Below are 22912 nucleotides of genomic sequence, written 5' to 3' on the forward strand. Positions count from 1 at the left end.
GCCCAGGCTTTCTTTGAAAGCCAGGAGGAGTTTTTTCCTATCTCTTCAAAGAAAAGTTCCATGTATACTTAACAAAGTGTTTTTTTTTTTTTTTTTTTTTTTAAAACTTTCTTTGGGGAAGACATACCAGAAAAAAAGCTTGAGAACCAGCCACCGGGCAGCAGCTGGGTAGTGATGATGGGATGGGATGGTTTGCCTCTGCTGAGGGTCGAATGGTGATGTGCAAACCAGGAGGACCATCAACATATGTGCATATACTCATAAATACGCTTACAAGTATTCACGGCATTTGTCAGCAGAGACGCTGGTTAAGAATTGCTGAATGCTGTTAAAACGAACTGTTTGGGAATCTTACTCTCCGCGGAGTTCAGTTGTAAAATAAGAGATGCAAACATTTGCTGTGAACGTTTCGGCCGTTGGATGAGTTTATTTACTTATTTAGAGCTCAGACGGTCCTCTTGCCTGAGCCTCCTGGGCAGTGGGGCTTGTAGGCAGGTACCTCTGTACCCTGCAAGTTCAGAATGTCACACAGAAACAAAACTTAAGTAAAAATATAGATTTAAAGGAAAAATTGGCACCTTTCTGGTAAAAGATAGAGAATGATATGCCAAATATTAACCAAACATCTGAAAACTTAAAGGGTTGTTCCTGCAGTGATACCCAATGGAGATAATTAATATACAGAAAACCGAGCGTAGCAGAGAATCTGAAGCTCTGGGCAGGAGGGTTGACATCCCTTCCTTGATCTATAAATTGTTCCTTAGAGAAGTAGCAAGCACCCAAGTTTTTGCCAATAGGAGTCTTACTCCAAACTTCACCCTCAAGTTAAAAAAAGCCCCATGAGTTGTGCAGTGAATCACTTTGACTTACGATTCGTGTTCTGAAAGCGCCTGCCGCGAGGTGGTATCATGGTTCGCTGCAGTGTCCCTGGGCAGTAGGAGAGTGCGGCCGCCGTGCGTGAGTGTGTGCACGCAGGCAAATGTGGGGGCGTGCCTATGTGTGCCGAGACATGTGGTTGTCCAGCACAGTCACATGACAAATAGCAGTTTGCAACCCTGAACCACAGAGTTTGACTGTTTTGCCTGTTCCAGTTCCTTAACTGATGGCAGATGTCCTCATTAAGGGCTATTAGCACTTCAGAATGTGTTTGCCGAGCCCAGAAAAGAGCTAACTCCTTTTGGACATGGACTGAAAGACTAGTAATCCGGGGTAGCCAGCCCCTCCTGTTGGTGACAGGAGTAGGAGTGAGGAGTACAGGAGGGCTCCGGATTCCTTCAGACTCTCCCAGGAAGGCTCCAGCACAAGTACGTGTTTCAATCCGGGAATTCCATCAGAGGAGAACGTGAAATCATAAAGTGGGATTCGGCTGTGTGACCCTGAAATAGGTGTTTCCTGATTTCTCTTGGCTGCTCTAGAACCTTATGGTGCACTAGCGGATGGCTGGCTTATAGGGACCATTGCTAGCTCCCAAGAATGAACTCACCACTGGAGTGAATGGAGTGGAGATCCTGGAGGAGAGGGGTGGAAGGAGGCCACTGCTGGAATGATAGGAGCCTACCAGGAGGGCTGGACCCTCAGAGCGATTGTGAGATAGCAGGCGGGTCCTGAAAAGTCATGGCGGCCCCCGAATTCACCTTGCTTCTGGACCACCTGTTGGAAGACCTTTGCCGAATGCTCTCATGCACTCCGAGTCCCTGAAGACTCTTGGTTATTTGTGCTGTCTCTCGAGCTGCGTCTGTAAATGTCATGAGTGGGCTCATGAACACTGGAGAGGCATCGAGTGACGCCTGGTGATGCCCAGCCTGGATTAGTCTAGATTTGTATTTCCCACTTCCATGCTGCTGATCCACAGTATAAACTCGGCTAAAGTTTTCCCTGACTTTTTCGGTTGATCCATTATCCCTTTGCGCCCTGCCAGAGGGCAGTATGTGTATAAAGGTCTTCCCAAGTCCGAGCTGCTAAATGATTAACAGTGGCTTGGGCTGCTTAGCAGGGTCAGACGAGAGCATTGACCTTTAGTCTGTCGGTAAGAGGCCAAGATGCAAGTGGAGAAGAGATTTTTTTGTCCAAGGAATGAAAGTACGTGAGAAAAGGAAGATGTAGACTTTTAGATTGGGAGCTGATTTTTCTTTTTCCTTTTTTGACATTGAGTCTCTCTCTGTCCCCCAGGCTGCAGTGCAGTGGTATGATCTCAGCTCACTGCAACCTCTGCCTCCTGGGTTCAAGTGATTTTTTTTAGATGGAGTCTCACTCTGTTCCCCAGGCTGGAGTGCCGTGGTATAATCTCGGCTCACTGCAACCTCTGTCTCCTGGGTTCAAGTGATTTTTTTTAGATGGAGTCTCGCTCTGTTCCCCAGGCTGGAGTGCCGTGGTATAATCTCAGCTCACTGCAACCTCTGTCTCCTGGGTTCAAGTGATTTTTTTTTTGAGATGGAGTCTCGCTCTGTGGCCCAGGCTGGAGTGAAGTGGTATGATCTCGGCTCCCTGCAACCTCTGCCTCTCAGGTTCAAGTGATTCTCGTGCTTCAGCCTCCCAAGTAGCTGGGATTACAAGTGCACGCCACCACGCCTGGGTAATTTTTTGTATTTTTACTAGAGATGGGGTTTCACCATGTTGGTCAGGCTTTGAACTCCTGATCTCAGGTGACTCACCTGCCTCAGCCTCCCAAAGTGCTTGAGATTACAGGTGTGAGCCACCACACCTGGTCAGGAGCTATTTTTTTTTTTAATCAACATTCACTAACATGGGGGAAAAACATCTTGTTGATGAAAAGCAGCTTAATTGAGTGTTTTAGTTTGAGAGATCCCGTACCTACTGGAATAATGGCAGGGTCATGACCTATGACACCAGATGGATGGGACTTCCTACCCAACCCTGCAGTTCCTAGCCGTGCAGCTTTGGCACCTGACACCTCATCAGAAATAAAAACCATTGGCTGATCTCAGATCCTTTTGAGGATTAAATTAGATATAATTTATGAAAGCTAGTACCTCTTAGGCACTTAATAAAGACAGTTTCCCTTCCTTCTTTCTCTTCTGCTTTTGAGAGTTAAGATTTGGGAGTACTATAAATAAAGCCAGTGAGACAATGTATTTTGGTGAGGAATTCTGGCCGGTTAAAGGAGCAGGGGAACAGGGGGGATCCAGTCAGAAGCGGCAGGTTCACCAGCTCCTTGCGACTCCTGCAGGCTTGGAAGGTTGCAGGCACAAACAAAACGGGCAGTAGAAAACCTCTAAATTCGAAAAAGAAAAAAGCTTACAAAAAACCTGGGCGGAGTTTCTTGGCCACATTTCAGGTGCCATCTGAAGACTTGGGAGCCCAGGAATTTGGGAAACACTACCCTTTCTTCATTTTCAGTGGTAGAAACCCCAAACTTCCTGCTCTGAAAAGTGGGGAGGCCACTAGGTTTTTAAATTTTTTTTAAATTTTGGGCCAAGCAAAGTGTAGTTCTTTCCCTGGGTTGATGCTGCCATCTCACGTCTCTACATGGCGTTGCGGCTTCGTCTCTGGATGCTCTCAGCCCAGTAAAACTGAACCGAGAGTTAGATAGAGGTGCTCCATTTTAGCCTGAGACTTCAAAGACAAAGGTATACAGGTGACAGTATTTAAACAGCCGTTTTAGGACCAGCCTGACCAACGTGGAGAAACCTCGTCTCTACTAAAAATAAAAAAATTAGTCGGGAGTGGTGTTGGGTACCTGTAATCCCAGCTACTGGGGAGGCTGAGGCAGGAGAATTGCTTGAACCTGGGAGGCAGAAGTTGCAGTGAGCCAAGATCGCACTATTGCACTCCAGCCTGGGCAACAAGCAAAACTCCATCACAAAAAATAAAGCCACTTTAGGCCAGGCACGGTGGCTCATGCCTGTGATCCCAGCACTTTGGGAGGCCAAGGCAGGTGGATGGCCTGAGCTCAGGAGTTCAGGACCACTCTGGGCAACATGATGAAACTTCATCTTTACTAAAGTACAAAAAATTAGCCAGGTATGGTGATACACGCCTGTAGTCCCAGCTGCTCGGGAGGCTGAGGCAAGAGAATTGCTTGAATCCGGAGGCAGAGGTTGCGGCGAGCCTGGATCACACCAGTGCACTCAAGCCTGGGCAACAGAGTGAGATGTCATCTCAGAGAAACCCCCAAAACAAAACAAAACAAAAATTTAACTTAGGCATACACTTTTTTCTTTATAGTGGTAAAGATCTACTCTTTACGTTTTTTCTCCCTTTTTGTTATGTTAAAGCTTTCAGAGACAGTGTTATTTTTAATTAATTAATTTTTTTGAGATGGAGTCTCACTTTGTCACCAGGCTGGAGTGCAGTGGTGCCCTCTTGGCTTACTACAACCTCCGCTTTCTGGGTTCAAGCGATTCTCCTGCCTCAGCCTCCTGAGTAGCTGGGACTATAGGCACGTGGCACCACGCCCAGGTAATCTTGTATTTTTAGTAGAGACAAGGGTTTCACCACGTTGGCCAGGATAGTCTCAATCTCTTGACCTTGTCATCTACCTGCCTCAGCCTCCCAAAGTGCTGGGATTACAGGCATGAGCCACCACACCCAGCTGAGTGTTATTGGAAGTAGTTACCAGATACCTAACTAGCAATTTCTTTCTGTGTGCAGTGACTCCAACCTTTTCCTTATATTAATATTTTCTTTGCTTTCTGGGAAATTCACAGTGGAGATACTATACCAGTAGCTTCTAGCTCTTGAGGTTCTGAGTAAAATGCTCATGAAAACCAGCATTTTGCCCTTTATTCACTATTTGCACATATATGATTATCCTTTACAATTCTTTTGCCATTTCTGTTTCATTATTGTGGAGATGTTCGCAGACATACCTTGCTGGAATGGTTTGGAAAGAGGCCAGGTTTTGGGAGGTGTGGAGATGGTGTGGTGCCCATAGAAAGAGACTGGGGGGCTTCTGGACAAGGATGAGAAGGAGAGGCTTGTGGACCTGTTCAAAGCTAGCTTGAGCTAAGGGCTGTGCCCACAACTGTCCTCTTGATGTGAGTGTGGTCAGGGGAATTAGACACATGGAGTGGAACTAGCCCTCTAGGCGCTGGGGGCAAGGCAGTCAGCATGGATGCTGAGGTCCCTGGAAATCCTGGTGTTCTATGCCTGCTGTGACCCCACAGCACCTGGGATGCACTTTGCACATATCCACTCCTCAGCTGAATCCTAACTGAAAAAGCCAATGGGAGGGAGCAGAGGACCGGAACAGCACAGATAGGAACTGAGGAGCTGCGCGTGCTCTGCAGGAGGAGGGCAACCTGCGTTTGCAAAGCGCAGGGTCTCACTCATCCCCTTCTGCCAGCAGTTTCAGGCCTGGGAATACTGCAGGTCAGCTGGTCCCTTGCTAGGGAACCACTTGGGGCCTGCTCAGATTCTCGCACCAACTGCGTTTGCTACCTGAACAAGTCAGGTTCCATGTTAGTTTCTTCAAGTGTAAGATGAGAGGAGCCTGGTTTCTTTCTTTCTTTTTTTAAGTCAGAGTCTCGTTCTGTTGCCTAGGCTGGAGTGCAGTGGTATGATCTCAGCTCACTGCAGCCTCCACCTCCTGGGTTCAAACGATTCTCCTGCCTCAGCATCCTGAGTAGCTGGGACTATGCCAGCATGCCTGGCTAATTTTGTATTTTTAGTAGAGACAGGGTTTCACCATATTGGCCCGGCTGGTCTTGAACCCCTGTCCTCAAGTAATCCACCTACCTCAGCCTCCCAGAGTGCTGGGATTACAGGTGTGGGCCACCACACTCGGCCAGGCTTGGTAAGTTTCTGTGGCTCTTTGCAGCTTTGAGCCAACTGAGCTTGAGAATCTATGTGTATTGGACAGACGTCCTCAAGCTTTGACCCAGCAGTATCGCTTCCCAGAGGTTGCCCTGCGGAAGCCATGGTTGATGTGTGTGCTGTTGAGCTCACGATGCTCACTGCAGGCAGAGAAGTTTAGACAGTGGAGCATTGCGTGCAGCATTTGGGTACAGTAAATAATAAGACATTAGAATAGGAATGATGCCGCACCTGGGGAAATGCTATGTGGCTTCTAAATGTATTTTTATAAAATAATAATGATTCAGTAAAAGTCACTCAGTTAAGTAAAAATACAGTTTACCAAACAACAGTCCTATTTTTATGGAAATAAAAGTGTAAATACACGCCCAGAAGGAAGCCTGGCCTGCTGTCTGGTAAGAGTGGGCCTCCTGGGAGGCAGTTCCCAGGTGGTTTTTCTGTGTGCACATCAGTATTTTCTGATTGTCTTACTAGGAACGGTATCACTTTTGTAAAAAGGAAGGATGGTAGAAGTTGACTTTAAAGGGTTTGCTCATTTTCGCTCACCCTCCCTGGCTCCTGCTGTGTGGGACTTCCTCCTGAAAGCTTCCTGATTCCCCCAGGTGATGGGCAGAGGCCTCAGTGTCCCCTTCGCCTCCGCAGGAGAGGCAGCAGCATGGCGAGCGTCCTGTCTCGGCGCCTTGGAAAGCGATCCCTCCTGGGAGCCCGGGTATTGGGACCCAGTGCCTCGGAGGGGCCCTCGGCCGCCCCACCCTCAGAGCCGCTGCTAGAGGGGGCCGCTCCCCAGCCTTTCCTCGTGTCTGATGACACCCCCTGCCAGGAGCAGCCCAAGGAAGTCCTCAAGGCTCCCAGCGCCTCAGGCCTTCAGCAGGTGGCCTTTCGGCCTGGGCAGAAGGTAGGTTGATCCCAGTGTGGACGGCTGTCCCGTCTCGCGAGTCTTTGGGTGGCGGTTGGGGTGCCCTAGTGACAGGCCGGAAACTTTGGGCACCATTTTGAGTGCAGACCTTTTCCCTCCAGCCACAGGGTGCCTGGGCAGCAGACCGCCCCAGAGAATGTGGCACCATTAGCAGACCTACGGCTCCTCTGCCACCATGTTGTCTGTAGAAGGTGGCGAGACCTGGCATCTGACGCCCTGGGCTTTGTCCTGCTCAGAATCTCAGTTTGAAGGCTGGCCATAGCTCCGTTTCTTTTCATCTGCCTTAATTTGCAACTTGACCAAACAAACGAAAGCATCTCAGGCTTATGGGAGTTGGAGAACTTTGCATCTTTGAATTCCCTTTAGACACGCTGAAGAGTCAGAGATGTTTGTGTAGTTGGATTTGGTGGTGATTTCCTTGTCCAGCGTCCCCACCCCTGTGCCAGGGTCCTGGGTCTTGTGTTACCACAGGTCCAGGTGCCTGGGGTTCTCTTCCGTTGCCCTCTGAAGGCTTCCTAAATAAAGACTCTACCTCTGTCTCCCTGCCAGCCCTGTGCCTGCCAGGCCTCTCTGTCTGTGAGGGAAGGTAGCCTGCCAACTTCCAGGTCCCCCTGGCGAGAGGTCGGCCTGCCTCTGCACCCCTGCCACCTTGTCCCCAGGTGGACTCAGCACTCTCTGAGTGCAGGATAATGAGCAATTCAGAGTAGCCGCTGGGCACCAGCAGACAGGCAGTGCATTCCAGGCAAGGAAGGCAGAAGGATGAGCATAGATTCCAGATTCAGAGAAAGTCCTGGAAACTGACATATTTGCCGTCTGCCAGTCTAGAGAACTGCTATGGACCTGTCTTGGGAGGAACCGGGCCAGTTTGGGTGCTCAGGTGGGAAGCAGGTACCTAGGAACGTCTGCTGGAATAAAGAGAAGATAGTTCGCGGCAGGCAGACCCTGGCTCCTGGGACGTGGAGTGCATGAGAACTTCACAGTGAGACACATCCAGGGCTGACTGCCAACTGCTGTCCCTCTTCCCACAGGTTTATGTGTGGTACGGGGGTCAAGAGTGCCCAGGACTGGTGGAGCAGCACAGCTGGACGGAGGGTCAGGTGACCGTCTGGCTGCTGGAGCAGAAGCTGCAGGTCTGCTGCAGGGCGGAGGAGGTGTGGCTTGCGGAGCTGCCGGGCCCTTGTCCCCAGGCACCACCCCTGGAGCCCGGACCCCAGGCCCTGGCATACAGGCCCGTCTCCAGGAACATCGATGTCCCAAAGAGGTTTGTGTGGGGGAAGAAACTGGGTTTCAAAAGTTCCGTGGGTGGCGAGGTGTGAGGGTGTGGGTGACTAGTGGTGGGGAAGAAATGTGGTGTCATTGGTGTCTGGGTGCCAAGATACTGGGACAAAAGGGGCACAGAAAAGGGGTATCTTTTTAAGAAAGCCAAAGTGCCATCTTTTCTTTTTTCTTTTTTTTTCAAGACACAGTCTCACTCTGTTACCCAGGCTGGAGTGCAGTGGCATGATGTGGGCTCACTGTAACCTCCACATCCTGGGTTCAAGCGATTCTCCCACCTTAGCCTCCCGAGTAACTGGGATTACAGGCGTCCACTACCATGCCTGGCTAATTTTTGTATTTTTTGGTAGAGACGGGGTTTCACCATGTTGGCCAGGCTGGTCTCGAACTCCCAACCTCTGGCGATCCACCCATCTCGGCCTCCCAGACTGTTGGGATTACAGGTGAGAGCCACTGTGCCTGGCCCAGAGTGTCATCTTTCCCATAACCCTCTTATGGGTGATGTATCTTTTGTTGGTCAAAAGGTTGTTTTTCCCCCTTTCCATGCTTAAACTAACTTAGTTCATAGTTTATGATAAGAGACAGGGAAGAAATGGCTTAAATCAGGCATCAACAAATGTGTTTTGAATGGGCCAGAAAGTAAACAATTTAGGCTTTGTGGACTAAACAGTCTGTCTCCGCTGCTCAGCTCTGCTGTGATGGCCAAGCAGCCAGGGTGATGCAGAAACCAGTGGGCATGGCTGTCCTCCGATGAAACCTCCTTTGTGGACCCTCAAATTTCACTTTTATGTACTTTTCATGTGTCACTGTCAAGAAATAGTATTCCTTCTTTTGAGTTTTAAAACCATTTAGGCCATCGCATTTAGGCCAAGTGCGATGGCTCCACCTGTAACTCCACCACTTTGGGAGGATTGCTTGAGTCCAGGAGTTTGAGACCAGCCTGGGCAACATAGCAAGACTTTGACTCTACAAAAAAATAAAAAAAATTAGGCATGGTGGCTTTTGCCTGTAGCCCCAGCTACTTAGGAGCCTGAGGCAGGAGGATCCCTTGAGCCCAGGCTGTTGAGGCTGCAGTGAGCAGTGATGGTGCTACTGTACTCTAGCCTGGGAGACAGAGCAAGACTCTGCTCTAAGAAACAAAACAAAGCAAGCTGAGTGTGGTGGCTCACGCCTGTAATCCCAGCTTTTTGGGAGACCGAGGTGGGCAGATCACTTGAGGTCAGGAGTTCGAGATCAGCCTGCCAACATGATGAAACACTGTCTCTACTAAAAATACAAAAATTAGCTGGCCGTGGTGATACATGCCTGTGATCCCAGCTACTTGGGAGGCTGAAGTACGAGAATCACTTGAAACCAACCTGAGCGACAGAGTGAGACCCCATATCAAAACAACAAACAAAACACAGAACCAAAGCATTTAAAAGTGTAAAACCATTCTTAGCTTGAAACCATACAGAAACAAGTAGCAGACTACACAGCCTGCCGTGTGCTTACCCCAGCTTAGATATTCCAAACTATTGGTGTTGAATGAAGAATGTCTTTTGCTTTAGAATTTTATGACTTTTTTCTAAGAATATATATCCCAATTTCTATGTTATATGCTCTATGTACATTGATCTTTTAAGATTTAAAAAGAAAATCTGCCAACTGAAATTGTCTTATATATAAGACGTACAAGCATTCACACCCTGTCCCACCTCTCTTTCTGTGTTTGTCTGTGAGTGCTCCAAAACACAGCAGACCCAGTATTTTGAACCCAGATCAGAGTAGCAATATTCGCGATTGTGTATCCAGTGGAATGCAGGCAAAGAATTTGCTTTCCTGTTCTGTGGAAATGAAAATTTAAAGATCATCCAAAAATAGAGATGCTAATATGTTTAATGTATTAATGGTCTTGAATGTTTAATGTATTAATAGTCTTGGTTTAGTTGCCTCTCAACCAAGTCATATATTTTAGTGGACCTCAACTGTAAGGAATAAATTAAGATAGCCCTTTGAAACAGACGACTTAGAAGTTTATTTCAGACTAACTTTTCCTAAAACTTTAGCATTAACTTCTAGACAGCTTTAATTTTGCTTCCAAAAGTGTAGTGATATATAGATTTTTTAAAAATTACATGTAACATTTTACAGAACTCTGCTGTATAAAGCATGGACATTTGCATTGGGAGATTTATTTTATTTTTTGAGTTAGAGTCTTGTTCTGTTGCCCAGGCTGGAGTGCAGTGGCGTGATCTCAGCTCACTGCAACCTCTGTCCCATGGGTTCAAGCGATTCTCCTGCGTCAGCCTCCCGAGTAGCTGGGACTATAGGTGTGCATCACCATGCCCAGCTAATTTTTTGTATTTTTAGTAGAGACGGATTTCACCGTGTTAGCCAGGATGGTCTTGATCTCTTGACCTCAGGATCTGCCTGCCTTGGCCTCCCAAAGTTCTGGGATTACAGGCATGAGCTACTGCACCCAGCCAGGAGATTGATTTCAGTGCTTCTGGTTTATTTGCCCATTGGCTTGGGTAGTAGGTTCTGTTGACGTTCAAAAGCTGTCAGAATGCTTTACCATTTTTCTTGGTGGGGTGGGAGAAGGTGGTTAGTGTATAATTGTTTCTTCTTAAATTTAAATGTGGATCAAGGAAGGGAGGTAATTTTTGTGCTTTTGAATTCCAGTGGGTGTGTTTTGTACCTGTGTTTATTTCGTTTTGAGCCTACTCTCCCCAAATAAAGTTCTCCTTTTTAAGCTGCAGAGTCAAGCAGCAAACTCAAGGGAGAATGGGGCTGAATCAGGGTGTCACAGTGGGATGGGACCCACCAGCTTATACCAGAGCTGCCTAATGTTATAAGCATCACTCAGAATGGGTACTGCTCAGGAAGAACGGGAGACCTCCATGTTTCACTTAGTTTATATGATCTGAGCACCCACTGGAGTCGGGGGGACTTGGAGTCAGGGGGCTGGAGTCAGGGGGACTTGGAGAGGATAGTCCAGAAGTGTAATATGATCATGTGAAACTGGCCAGAAGTGGTGTCTCATTTTGCGGGGAGCATGGGCTCGCTATTCCAGGAAGTAACCTTTCCCACTCCTGCGTGTGAATCCAGGAAGTCGGATGCAGTGGAAATGGATGAGATGATGGCGGCCATGGTGCTGACGTCCCTGTCCTGCAGCCCTGTTGTTCAGAGTCCTCCCAGGGCTGAGGCTAACTTCTCTGGTGAGCAAGCGGGGGCGTGGCTGGGTTCTGGGCATGGCAGAGGCCCGGACAGACCTTCTCTGTGTACAGCAGCTGGATGCCTGCGTCACCAGCCTGGCAGTAGGATTTCCAGGGACTCCTCCCACTGGCACCTCCCGCCAGCTGCATGCCATGGAATTAGACGCTTCCGTTCTTTTTCCTCAGTTTCCTCATCTGGGGAGGAGCGTCCTGGTGCATTGTGAAGATGACTGAGCATGGGACTGAGCCACAGTGGCCAGTGGAGTAAGTTCTTCCATGGGAGTGACCAAGCCCAGCACTTTGGTGGGGCCTGAATGAGGCCAATAGAGGAATATTTAGTTGACAAAGTAGAAATGTGCTGAATGGTCTCGTAGAGGCCTCAGAAAATTCTTGCCCTCATTCCAAGTGCCTAATTCAGCCTCACAAATTAATGTGGGCCTACGGGACAGGGACCTGAAATGAATGAGCTAATGTCATTAATATAAGTCTAACTGCTTAATAAAAACTAGTGGTTTGACTTCATGGCAAATTTATTAATTAAGACAAAATTTCTATAGTTGTAACCCCAAAATACTTTATCAGTAATATAAGGGGAAAAAGGGTTGCTGGGCATTTGCCATTAGTTTGGCAAGACTGCTAGTGAACCTGAAGTTTTTTGGAAAATTTGTGGCAGGGCTGGCCTACCTGACTCCCAGGGAAGAACTTTTCATTGGTGGACACCTAACTGAATTGCAAGCTACTTAAAAGCTTACAGGAAAATATGGAGTCTGAGCACACAGCAGGAGGAAAGTGGCCTTCATAAGTATCCCTTATAAGGAATGTTCCAAAATAGAAATTAAACATAAAGGAGAGAGAAAACATAGTTGCTTTCTTGACTCAAAACTGACCCTCAATGAGGAGGCTGCTGAAGAACGTCACTGTACTACGGGGACACCTAGCCGTGAAGCCTAGTATTGCATGCATGCTCCATTAGCACAAGCAAGATAGGGAAGAGGAAAGGAGTTAATTTCTGTGTTCTTAGGAAAGTTTAGGAGATGTGGGTGGTTGGGTGGAAAGATCCAGGAAAGTGTCCTAAAAGGAAAGAAAAGAAAATTGTCGACTCCAGTTCCCATCAGGAGGGTTTGTATAATACGTGCATACACAAGTGCACATCAGCATAGAAGTGTCTCGCTGAATATATGCCATCATCCTGATTTTAAGTCCCTTCATCAAAAAAAATTCTTGTCTATTAAAGATTTTTAAAAATATGATTTCATTTTATTTATTCTTTTTTTTTTTTTTTTTTTGAGACGGAGTTTCACTCTTGTTACCCAGGCTGGAGTGCAATGGCGCGATCTCGGCTCACCGCAACCTCTGCCTCCTGGGTTCAGGCAATTCTCCTGCCTCACCCTCCTGAGTAGCTGGGATTACAGGCACACGCCACCATGCCCAGATAATTTTTTGTATTTTTAGTAGAGACGGGGTTTCACCATGTTGACCAGGATGGTCTCGATCTCTTGACCTCGTGATCCACCCGCCTCAGCCTCCCAAAGTGCTGGGATTACAGGCGTGAGCCACTGCGCCTGGCTATTAAAGGTTTTTTTTTGATTACAGTATATCAGTATATTTTCGATCTTACAGCTGAAGTCAGTGGAAATAAAAGACTTCCTGGGCCTAATTATCTTGAAGTGTTCTGCGAAGCATGGCCTATATAGCCACCAAAACCGTAACTAAGAGGGTCGTGGATACGGTTTGCTCAGAAGCTGCTTACTCCTGTTGGTTTCTGTGTGGTCAGGGTGGTGTGTGTCTGTGTGTAGAAAACAGAGGATTATAAATACTTCTCAAAGGTCCACTTGTAAGCACTCAGTGCTGTGCATTTGTAGAGGCGTACTTTGTTTTCATGGTCTAGAGTGTGTATTTATTGCCTGTGTCCTAGAAAAACATGTGAAGAAAGATGGAGTCCCTTACAACTTACACATTAACTTACATGGATAACTTTTGGCTTTGTGTTACATTTTGCTTCCTTTGTGTGCCAGTCAAAATCTGCCATGCAGATTTCGTGCGTTTGAGCCATTGTGAGTGGTTCCTGTAGGAAAGGGCTGCCACACTTGTAGCAGGGGGTGCCTGCTGCTTGACCCCGGAGTCCTGACCATCCTGCATGTAGCGATGGAGGATTCCGCTCTCTGCCTTTCTCTGCCTGTTAGTGTTCCTATCAGCGGATGTGCGTGGGCCTTTTGCATGTTGGCCTGTTTGATGATTCTTGTGTTCTGCCCTGAATGTGTACCGTTCTCTAAGCACGCGTGCAGACATAGGAACCTCTTGGTTCCCAGGAAGGGGCAGTGATGGCTGTGAGACAGACAGCGGTACGTGGGGTGGGGAGTGGAGAGTTCTTCTTCCATCTCCTTCGTTTTGGGTGGGCTTCTTCTGGGATGTGAGATGGAAGGAGAGCCTGGACTGGAAACGTGGGCAGATGGGAGCCTGTGCTAGGCAGATCCCTGTTTAGCACTGAGGCAGTCGGCACTGTGAGCAGGAGGAGAGAAGGGCAGTAGGATTTTATCCTGGCCACAGGGATGTGCTGGTAGACCTTGGCATCCAGGGTTAGGAGGCTCTGTGGAACGCCCCTGTTGGGAGTTGGGGCTTCTGAGGACAGGTAGTTTTTTCCCCCCCCCTCTCTTGGTATTTCCACATATCAGAATTTCAGATTCTCCTCTATTATCAATTCACCTGATGTTTGGCCTAGGAGTGAGAGTGTGGGTTGGGCTTGCACAGCCTGCAGAGGTGCCATTTAAAAATGGAAGATTCTGTATGTCTGCTGATATCTTCTCGCTCAGAGGCATTCAGGCACCCGGGAGCTGCTTCAGGGCTGCGTCAGGCCCGAAAGCCCCCTGCCACCTTGCGGAGATAGAATTGCTCTTGGAGCTTGTCTTTCCTCCTCCAAACGTGTCACCTCTTGATTAAAGCAGGTTCCACCTGGGCTGCAGTCAGGCCTGGGAAATGTTACACCCTCCGGAGGGTAGCCAAGGCTGAGTGGTTTGTTCCACTCACGAGTTTTCATGGCGTGGCCTGGGTTTAGATGATTGAAAAGCATTTTTCAGGAAAGCTGGTCAAGAAGCCCTTTAAGTTGGCTTCAGCTGTAGGAAAATGCTCCAGCTGTAGGAAAATACCCAACACTCTGGGTGTGCCGGTTCTCAACCAGGCCTGGAGGCTGCAGAGGCTCTGCCCCTCCCCACATCCCCCTTTTAGTTAATGTATCAAGTGAGAAACAGGCAGCACTTTGGGAGGCTGAGGCAGGAGGATCACTTTCGGACAGGAGTTTGAGACCGGCCAGGGCAACAGAGCAAGACCCCCATCTCTGAAAAGAAATTGGTTTAAAAAGAGAGAAATAGATTTTAATTAGGTTCTCTTTGCATGAATCGTATACAAAGTGAACTCGCAGTGTGTGTCTGCTGGTCAGTGGCGACCAGGTGGCTGTAGCAGGAAGTGTCTGAAGGGCAGAGCAGTTCTACCAGGAGAAATTGCTGCTGTGAAGGAACCCGTCTCCATGTTTACTAAAGCTCAGAGGGAGAGTTTGCCCAGGGACAAGCCCGTGAATGTCCTCTCACCTTCTCTTCATCTGGCCAGCTTCTCGTACGGCCTGTGACCCGTGGAAGGAGAGCGGCGACGTCTCGGACAGCGGCAGCAGCACCACCAGCGGTCACTGGAGCGGGAGCAGTGGCGTCTCCACCCCCTCGCCCCCCCACCCCCAGGCCAGCCCCAAGTATTTGGGGGATGCCTTTGGTTCTCCCCAAACTGATCATGGCTTTGAGACAGATCCTGACCCTTTCCTGTTGGACGAACCAGCTCCACGAAAAAGAAAGGTATGTGATCGCCGTGTGAGTGTGAGCCCAGGCCAGAGTGGATGGTGTCTGTGTGGGGACAGCTAGCCGTGGAGGGGAGGGGACCCTGCAGGCCCTAGATAGTCTTGGGTTCTCTCCCATTTCAGATTTCTTTTACTTTTTTGAGACGGAGTCTTGCTCTATCGCCCAGGCTGGAGTGCAGTGGCCTCGGCTCATTGCAACTTCTGCCTCCTGGGTTCAAGCAGTTCTCCTGCCTCAGCTTCCTGAGTAGCTGGGATTACAGGCACGCACCACCATGCCCAGCTAATTTTCTATTTTTAGTGGAAACAATGTTGGTCAGGCTGGTCTTGAACTCCTGACTTGGTGATCCATCTGCTTCGGCCTCCCAAAGTGTTGGAATCACAGGCGTTAGCCACCACACCTGGCCCCATTTCCGTTTTCTATTGCTGCTTCTGCTACCTGGTGATATTCCCAGGATTCTCCTCCTTTTTAAAGCCTCTTCCGTTTTAGCCTCCACCCCATCCCTGCTTCCTTTCCTGTGTGCCTGCAGACGCCTGTGCTGGAGCGACCTCCAGTGGGGTCTCAGCCACAGCATCAAGCACCACTGTTGGCCGCTAGGACCATCTCTTAGGTTGGGGCTTTCTGGCCCCTGGTTGGAAGTGTCTCTGGTCCCAGAGAACCTCCTTCCTGGAGGCTTTTGTTGGGTCGGGCTGGGGACAGCAGCCAGTTAGAGTTTCCACTGGGTAAGGGTGAGCGCGAGCTAAGGAGAAAGGCATCCCCACTCACCCCATCTTCCTTTCCTCTAGAACTCTGTGAAGGTGATGTACAAGTGCCTGTGGCCAAACTGTGGCAAAGTGCTGCGCTCCATTGTGGGCATCAAAAGACACGTCAAAGCCCTCCACCTCGGGTAGGTTCGAGCCCGGGGCCTCCAGCTAGGGTGGTGTGCAGGGCTCCTCCACCTTGCTGCGTCCCTATAACCCATGGCCCACAGTGCTTTCAGGAACGTGGCTTGCTGGGAACACCCCCTGGGGTCTCTTCCCGGCCCCCTGGGAAAGACATCCTGGTGAGCGTTGTCGCTGTTGACGGGAAGGGAGCTCTGGCCGTCTCAGGGATGTCTTCTTGCCTCGCTGCAGGAAGCCAGATGTTTTAGTTCTGGGTAGAAACAGGGTCATTTGGTTCAGTGGCTGGTGAGACCTCGTTTCCAAGATGTTTAGTGGCCGAACACTGCACCACCGAGTCTTCCTCGGGAGAGGGTCTCTGCGAGCCCCGCCCTGGGGCCTCGGCTGTGTTCTGTGCAGAACAAGCTTGCAGGCTGCAGTGGTAGGAGCTGACTCACAGCCCTGGAGGAGAAAGCGTGACTGCAGGCAGGTGGGGCCCACAGAGGGCTCGTGGTCGTGCTCAGTGTGGGATGCCTCCTGCCAGAGGAGAGGTTGGCACATGTTCTGGGAGAGGATGAGCTGTAGGTGCCAGGAAAAATAATTCCCCTTGGTGTGCAGCACATAATCCTAGTGACACCTATCAGGACCGGGGCTCCCGCGTGTTCTCTTGGGTTCTGTCCCTGGCTTACTGGGTGGCCTCAAGCAATCACTTCCCTCCCCACCATGGTCCCCGCTGGGTTTGAAGGGGGCAGCGCGCCCCTGATAGTGCCATCTCTCCCTCCCACACAGGGACACGGTGGACTCTGACCAGTTCAAGCGGGAGGAGGATTTCTACTACACAGAGGTGCAGATGAAGGAGGAATCCGCTGCTGCTGCTGCTGCTGCGGGGCCCCCTGTCCCTGGGACTCCCACCGCTGAGCCAGCTCCTGCTTCCAGCGTGACTGGCCTGCCCCTGTCCGCTCTTCCACCACCTCTGCACAAAGCCCAGTCCTCCGGCCCAGAACACCTTGGCTCGGAGTCCTCCCTGCCCTCAGGGGCTCTCAGCAAGTCAGCTCCTGGGTCCTTCTGGCACATTCAGGCTGACCATGCATACCAGGTATGGGGCGGGGTGCGCTGGAGGCTCAGGCTCAAAGCTGACTCATCCTGGGCCAGCCTGATCACAGGCCACCGACCACTCTGATGGAAGGCTGAGCCCTTTGGCTAAATTGCTAATCTCCTCTACAAAGAAACAAAAGGAAACTGATTTCACTGCTCCATAAATATGGGAATTCCTGGAGTTCTACATCAGCAACCATCATGAGTGGTTACTAGAAATCTAGCTGAATCCCTATGTAACTGAGGGATGGATTTGGGTAGGGGAATTGTCACACCTCTGCTTAAAAGAGAGGATGGAGTAGTGGAGTTGGGCTTCCCACAGTGATGTCTGGGTCCTAGAATTGTGTTCCATGGACAAACAGTCCAGCACATGCGTTTTGAATACTCACTACAGGCCGAGAATTAGACTAAGTAAGCTTTTCAGGTAGAAGAAGGTTTAGCCCCTGCCCTTGTGGAGGGCGTGGTTCATATCGAGAGAGAAAGGCATGTGTAACTATGGTTAATTATAATAACTGGTCAAAGTACTAATTACTAGAGGCACGAGGTGTTGTAGATACCAGAGGGACCAACCTCTTAAGCCCGTGTGGATGAGAAACCACAGAGAGTGACATTTAGGACGATCTTTGCTGCACGTAGCAGGTACTCAAGGAATATGCAGCCTGCCGTGTGCTGGTGTTTCTTAAAATCCTTTTGTGCCTATTTTATCCATCTCTGGGCCAGCTTGCAAATTAGTTATTAAAAGGTATTGCTTCCAATGAGAAAGCCTTTATGAAACGAGCCAGCTCTCCTTGTTAGAAGAGTGGCCACTTAGCAACTTCATGTTTGGCCCGCTTCCAGCGCTAGCTGACCTGTGGGGCCCAGACACGTGGCTGGCGTTTTCACAAATAGCCCTGACCCTGGATACCCAAGAGCAGGCTGCTACTTTCCAGCTGTTGCTGGGGGATCCCATATCTTACCCCGGCCCTGCCCCTGGACACAGAAGGCTTGGGGCCTCTTTTGGCACCTGCTGTGGCATGTTCTCTGTAGGCGATCCAGTTGAGATGTTAAGTCTTCTGCAGTGATTAACTCATGAGGCTAGCACGTACACTAGCTCGGAGGGAAGGGTTCCAGGATGAGATTGGCTCCTCGCAGTAAGGAGGCTACTTCAAAGCGTTGGGTGCTCCAGTGTTGCCCTTGGGAAAGCCGAGTGTGTCCCAGAACTTTGTGATCATTGCACGTATGCAGAGCTGTGCCTTCTGCTGCTGCCCTGAGGCAGTGGGGGTTGTGAGCAGACTCTGAATGCTTCCTGAGCTAGAATCCTGGCTGACGCCCTCATCTTCTGCAGGCTCTGCCGTCCTTCCAGATCCCCGTCTCGCCCCACATCTACACCAGTGTCAGCTGGGCTGCTGCCCCTTCTGCTGCCTGCTCCCTCTCTCCGGTGAGTATGCTGGCAGCTCGCCTGGGGCCCGGTATGGCCGAGGGCTGTCCCACACATCCCAGGGCTGGAGGCCCTCCCTCGGGCACAGGGCACGCGGCCACAGGTCATTGTGGCCATCTTGCCTTCAGCCTCTAAACGTGTTGAAGATTTCTTTGTGCCGCCCCCTCCCCGGCACTCCCCATTTGGCCACAGCCCCTCGAGGAGGTGGAAGGAGGTGCTTGTAGAGGATGCCCAGAGCAAGCAGGTTTCTTGCCAAGAAAATCAGGTGAGGCTGGGTCAGTGCTGGTGCCCGTCAGCCCCAAGTGCCCGTGGGTGTTTAAGGATTTTAATGCTGCGAGGAGAGGAGCAGGGAGAATGTGGAGGCCGCGTGGGATGGGTCAGAAATCTCAAGGCCACGGGGGACAAGGGCCATAGGTGGACCCCAAACTCAGACCAGCGGGAAGTCATTTTGAACTCTGCCTAGCAGGCACCGGTCTTGAGTTTATCCTGCAGGGCGGTGTCATACTGTAAATCACAATGCCAGTGTGCCACGAGGCAGTTTGAGGCTTCCAGGCATGGCAGCTCTGTCTAAGTCCCCTACAGGGAGAACCTCAGAGGGGGCCAGGTCCGGTGGCTCCCCTGCCCTTGTCCTCGGCTGGGTCCTGACTGGCGTGAAGGCCTGCTCCTTCCTCACTCTCCTGCCAAGAGCTCCCCTCTGCTGGAGTGTCCTCCCTGAGAAGGCGCGAGGCCTCCTGCAGCAGAAGGAACTGGGGACGTGTGGCTTGCCTATCTTTTTCCTGACTGTCCCATGCTCACGGCCCCTCTCCCCATGCCCAGGTCCGGAGCCGGTCGCTAAGCTTCAGCGAGCCCCAGCCGCCAGCACCTGCAGTGAAATCTCACCTGATCGTCACTTCTCCACCCCGGGCCCAGAGCGGAGCCAGGTGAGACGTCCATTGTTGTCCCCTGCCTTCTGGTTTCTGTGCCCTGTCTCCAGTGGTGGGGACTCCGACCCCGCCCAGATGAAGTCACCAGGGTTAGTCCCCAGATGGTGGAAGCACCAGATGGGACGACCATTTGGTCGGAGGAGCCTCTGGGCCCTGGTCCTGGTGGCTTTTGCTGGGAGCTGCCCCTTCTGGCCTCTGCTTGTTCTCCCATCCCCGCTCGGTCCACCACCTGTGTGGGACTCCATTCGCCTTCCTCTCTTTCTGCAGGAAAGCCCGAGGGGAGGCCAAGAAGTGCCGCAAGGTGTACGGCATCGAGCACCGGGACCAGTGGTGCACGGCCTGCCGGTGGAAGAAGGCCTGCCAGCGCTTCCTGGACTGAGCTGGCCCGCGGCCTCTGCTCTGCTCCTGCGCTGCCGGCAGCCGCTGACAAGAAGCGGAGGGTCACCAGCTCTCGGCAGATGCCGAAAGAGAAAGAACGGCAGCGCGGAGTTTGGGCTCTGTTGGCGAAGGTGTAACACTTAAAGCAATTTTCTCCCATTACAGGAACAGTTTATTTTTTAAAAAAAGAAACAAAAATATTTTTTTCCCCTCTAAAGTAGGAGAGAGCCAAAACTGACCAAGGCTATTCAGCAGTGAAGCAGTGACCAAAGAATTAACTGCCCTCGTTTCCCACAGCCCCCGCTCTGGGGATTAGCTCGTGCGTAGCAAGAGAAGGAACAGTTCGTTCTGCTTCCTGCTGAGTCCATGAATTCTTTGCTTTCTCAACTCTTCCAGAAAGGACTGTGAGCAAGATGCATTTACTTTTCTTAAAAAAAAACAAAAAAACGAGTTTCTGGCTGATGGGTGACTCAGAGTGGGGGACTGCCTGGCCAGGGAGGCGGAAGAGGGGTTTGCTCTTCTCGGAGGGCGTCTCCTGCCCCCTGGCTGAGCACCCTGCACGGAAGTCAAAGGAAAGCCCCTTCTTGGTGACAGCGACTTAAATCTGGGTTCCTTCAGACATTGGGTTGCTCCCCAACAATTATTAAATGGCTTCTTCTCAAAGCCCAGAGTAAGAGATTTTTTAAAAGACTGTCGCCAAATAGCTGAGCCAAAAGGCTGATCAGAATTCACTTTTTGGAACGTGGCAGTTAAACACTACCTTGAGATTCTCTCCTCTTTTGTCGAGGAAGTCCGTGAGGGTTTGAGCGTCTGGAAACTCTGCTCTTACCTGGGGAAGCGCCCTCCTGCCGCCTCCCTCCGGTTGTGGAAGGGACACCTCAGAAATGCTGTGTTTTCTTTTATGATGTATTCAGAAGCCTTTGCTGGTTAATGTTTCCTTTTATTTGGGTGGCCGGGAGAGACCCAGAGAGGTTCTGGAGGTTCCTTTCGGTCTCCTGGCCCTGCCAGCAATGTCCCCATTGCTGTTTGCTGCCTGAAAGCAGGATGAAGGCGGTCAAGGGGAGCCTTGCACCTGTGAGCTTCAGGATGAGGAAATGACGGGAGGGAGACGTGGGTTTGGATCAGCGGCTGCTGGCATTTCTGCCCGTGGTGTTTCTGGAGCCTGCAGGGATTTATGGGGGACTGGGCTGTGTGCCGGTCGATGAGTGGAGCTGTGCTTGTGGAGAAGGTGGGAGGTCCAGGGAGCTTAGCGCCACACCGACCAGCCGTGCGTGGAGACAGAGGGAGCCATACCTGGACCGCGGGGCATGTTTCTGTTTTGGTGTCTCGCTTTCCTCCCAGCGTGACTTATTTGGGGATTCCTCAGGGCTTGCTGGAATGTGACAGCCTGCTGCCCAGCTGCCTTGGGAACAATTTCTGGCTCTATGTCCCAGCTGTCAGGGACTCAGGGGATCCTACCCAGCCACCTCTCCTGGGACACAGTGTCAGCATCCACCCCTAGGTTGTCATCGAGGCTGTCCTCCCAGTGCTGGGTGAAGATATCTGGACCACCAAGGCTCCCTTGGCCCTTCATGTGGGAAATAGACATGTGCTTTTTAAGGTAAGACACTTTGAGTGTTAAGAAATCTGTAGACCTGGCAATAGGTGGGGAAGGGTGTAGTGCCCTAGGTTGGTGACAGAAGAGACAGGCACTTAAGCACAGGTGTCTTTGGTGACGGGGTGTATTTTTATAACTTAGTAAAAACATGTATGTGGAATTCTGTCTCTTGGTAAAGCTCAAAGCCAGAACAGCCGAGTTGGCACAGGGTTCTCCTCCCTGTCCCTTCAACTTCCTTGAGCATTAAGAGCTGGCAGTTGGTGATGGCATTTCTCGACACCCCTCACTTCCCAGGACCCCTCCCCCCCCAACCCGCTTCCAATCCTCATGGTGAGGTGGGGGAGCATTCTTGACACGTGGGTACTTCAGTCAGGAGGGCCTCCCCCTCCCCTCTCCATCAGTGTTCACTGCCATCTCGTCTTTAGAAAGCTGTTTGAATTCCCCCCATCCCGTTTGGACCGTGTAGATATAACTGGATATACAGATCTTTCTCTTTGTGAGGCCTTTGGTACACAGGGCAGGAGAGGAAGGAGGAGGAAAGGGAGGGAGCCATCCGGAAGCCACGGTGGTTTTGCTTTGTTCTTGTTCTTTGGTTCTGGTGCTACCTTCTCCGCCCGAGCTCTCGCCCTCCCTCCTCCTCCTCAGCCGGCAGCCTCCTTGCTTCCCCTCTGCCCGCACTGCCATCCCGTGGCTGTCTTGCTGGTTCTTCACACGTGCTCCTCTGTTCTCGGGGTTGCTCCATTCATGTCTTCTTGGAGGGTTGAGTCTGGCTGGGGAACCGACCCAGTGATCACGCCTGTGCTCTTCATCTTTATCTCCCTCCTTGCCAGCCCGCCCGGGCAGTGGACGCTGATGGAAGGAGGATGGGCTTTTAGAAACGAACGGGACTGACTTTCAAAGCAGTTACCTTGGGAAACTGTTTATTCCAGCGGTGTGACTTTCTTCAGAACATTTCTTGGAATCACCTTCAGAGTCTGGGGCTGTGTGTTGAGCAGCCGTAAGGATGCCGGACGCTCTTTTAGTGCCCGGAGAGTCCAGCGAATGACGTCTGTGGCCAGGTGAGGTCCCAGGTGCAAAGCAAAAGGACCATTGAAAGTGAGATAGCTTGGATCGAATCATGTGACTTGTAAACTGGTTCAGAAAGCAATTTTGTAATTGCTTTCTGAAAAGCAATTACAAAAAGAAAAAAAGTCAAAAAGGAAAAAAAAGAAAAAAGTATTTTAAGCTGCGGCCACCCTGTCATGAGTCTCTAGCTTGAGTCCTTTGAGAACGATATTCATTCAGTTGTGGAGACTCTGATGTGTTGGGAGAAATCTGTCCTGTTGCTTTCTGGTCATCCCAGGGGTTCTGACTTTACCAGGGGCAAAAAAAAAAAAAAAAAAAAAAAACAGGGAGATAAATCCCATCTGTGAATTTGTCTTATTGGCGCCTTTTCCCTCAGCTGTCTTCCAAGTATTATTTTTACTGTTAAAAAATTTTTTTAAAAAATGTGAAATGTAATGGTTTTACAGCAACAATATGAAATATATTTTATAAGGAATAAAATGGTACCTTGTCTGATTTAACGTATGCCTGTCCATTGCCCCTTCTGCAAAAAATAAGATTCTCACTGTCCTTGTCCTTGGTGTCACACAGATGGTAGCATA

General features: G+C 50.3%; 1 protein-coding gene across 36 annotated transcripts in view; it reads left to right on the forward strand.

The window, feature by feature from the left end:
• Positions 1-22811, forward strand: part of ZNF395 (zinc finger protein 395) — a 61420-nt gene extending 38609 nt beyond the window's left edge. For 10 of the 36 annotated variants that reach the window (XM_078347148.1, XM_078347149.1, XM_078347157.1 and 7 more), the window contains 10 exons: positions 6418-6670; positions 7720-7952; positions 8317-8409; positions 11057-11166; positions 14764-14999; positions 15785-15885; positions 16646-16952; positions 18276-18368; positions 19185-19288; positions 19559-22811. In XM_078347148.1, the coding sequence (XP_078203274.1) occupies positions 6418-6670; positions 7720-7952; positions 8317-8409; positions 11057-11166; positions 14764-14999; positions 15785-15885; positions 16646-16952; positions 18276-18368; positions 19185-19288; positions 19559-19670 (1642 nt within the window). In that variant the 3' untranslated portion in view covers positions 19671-22811. Of the gene's footprint in view, positions 1-6377; positions 6671-7719; positions 7953-8316; positions 8410-11056; positions 11167-14763; positions 15000-15784; positions 15886-16645; positions 16953-18275; positions 18369-19184; positions 19289-19558 lie in introns of all 36 variants that reach the window. The other 26 variants (XM_078347166.1, XM_054243707.2, XM_054243706.2 and 23 more) reach the window with 3 other exon arrangements.
• The last annotated feature ends 101 nt before the right edge of the window (positions 22812-22912 follow it).

Source organism: Callithrix jacchus, chromosome 13, assembly GCF_049354715.1.
Source record: "Callithrix jacchus isolate 240 chromosome 13, calJac240_pri, whole genome shotgun sequence".
NCBI classification, from domain to species: domain Eukaryota; kingdom Metazoa; phylum Chordata; class Mammalia; order Primates; family Cebidae; genus Callithrix; species Callithrix jacchus.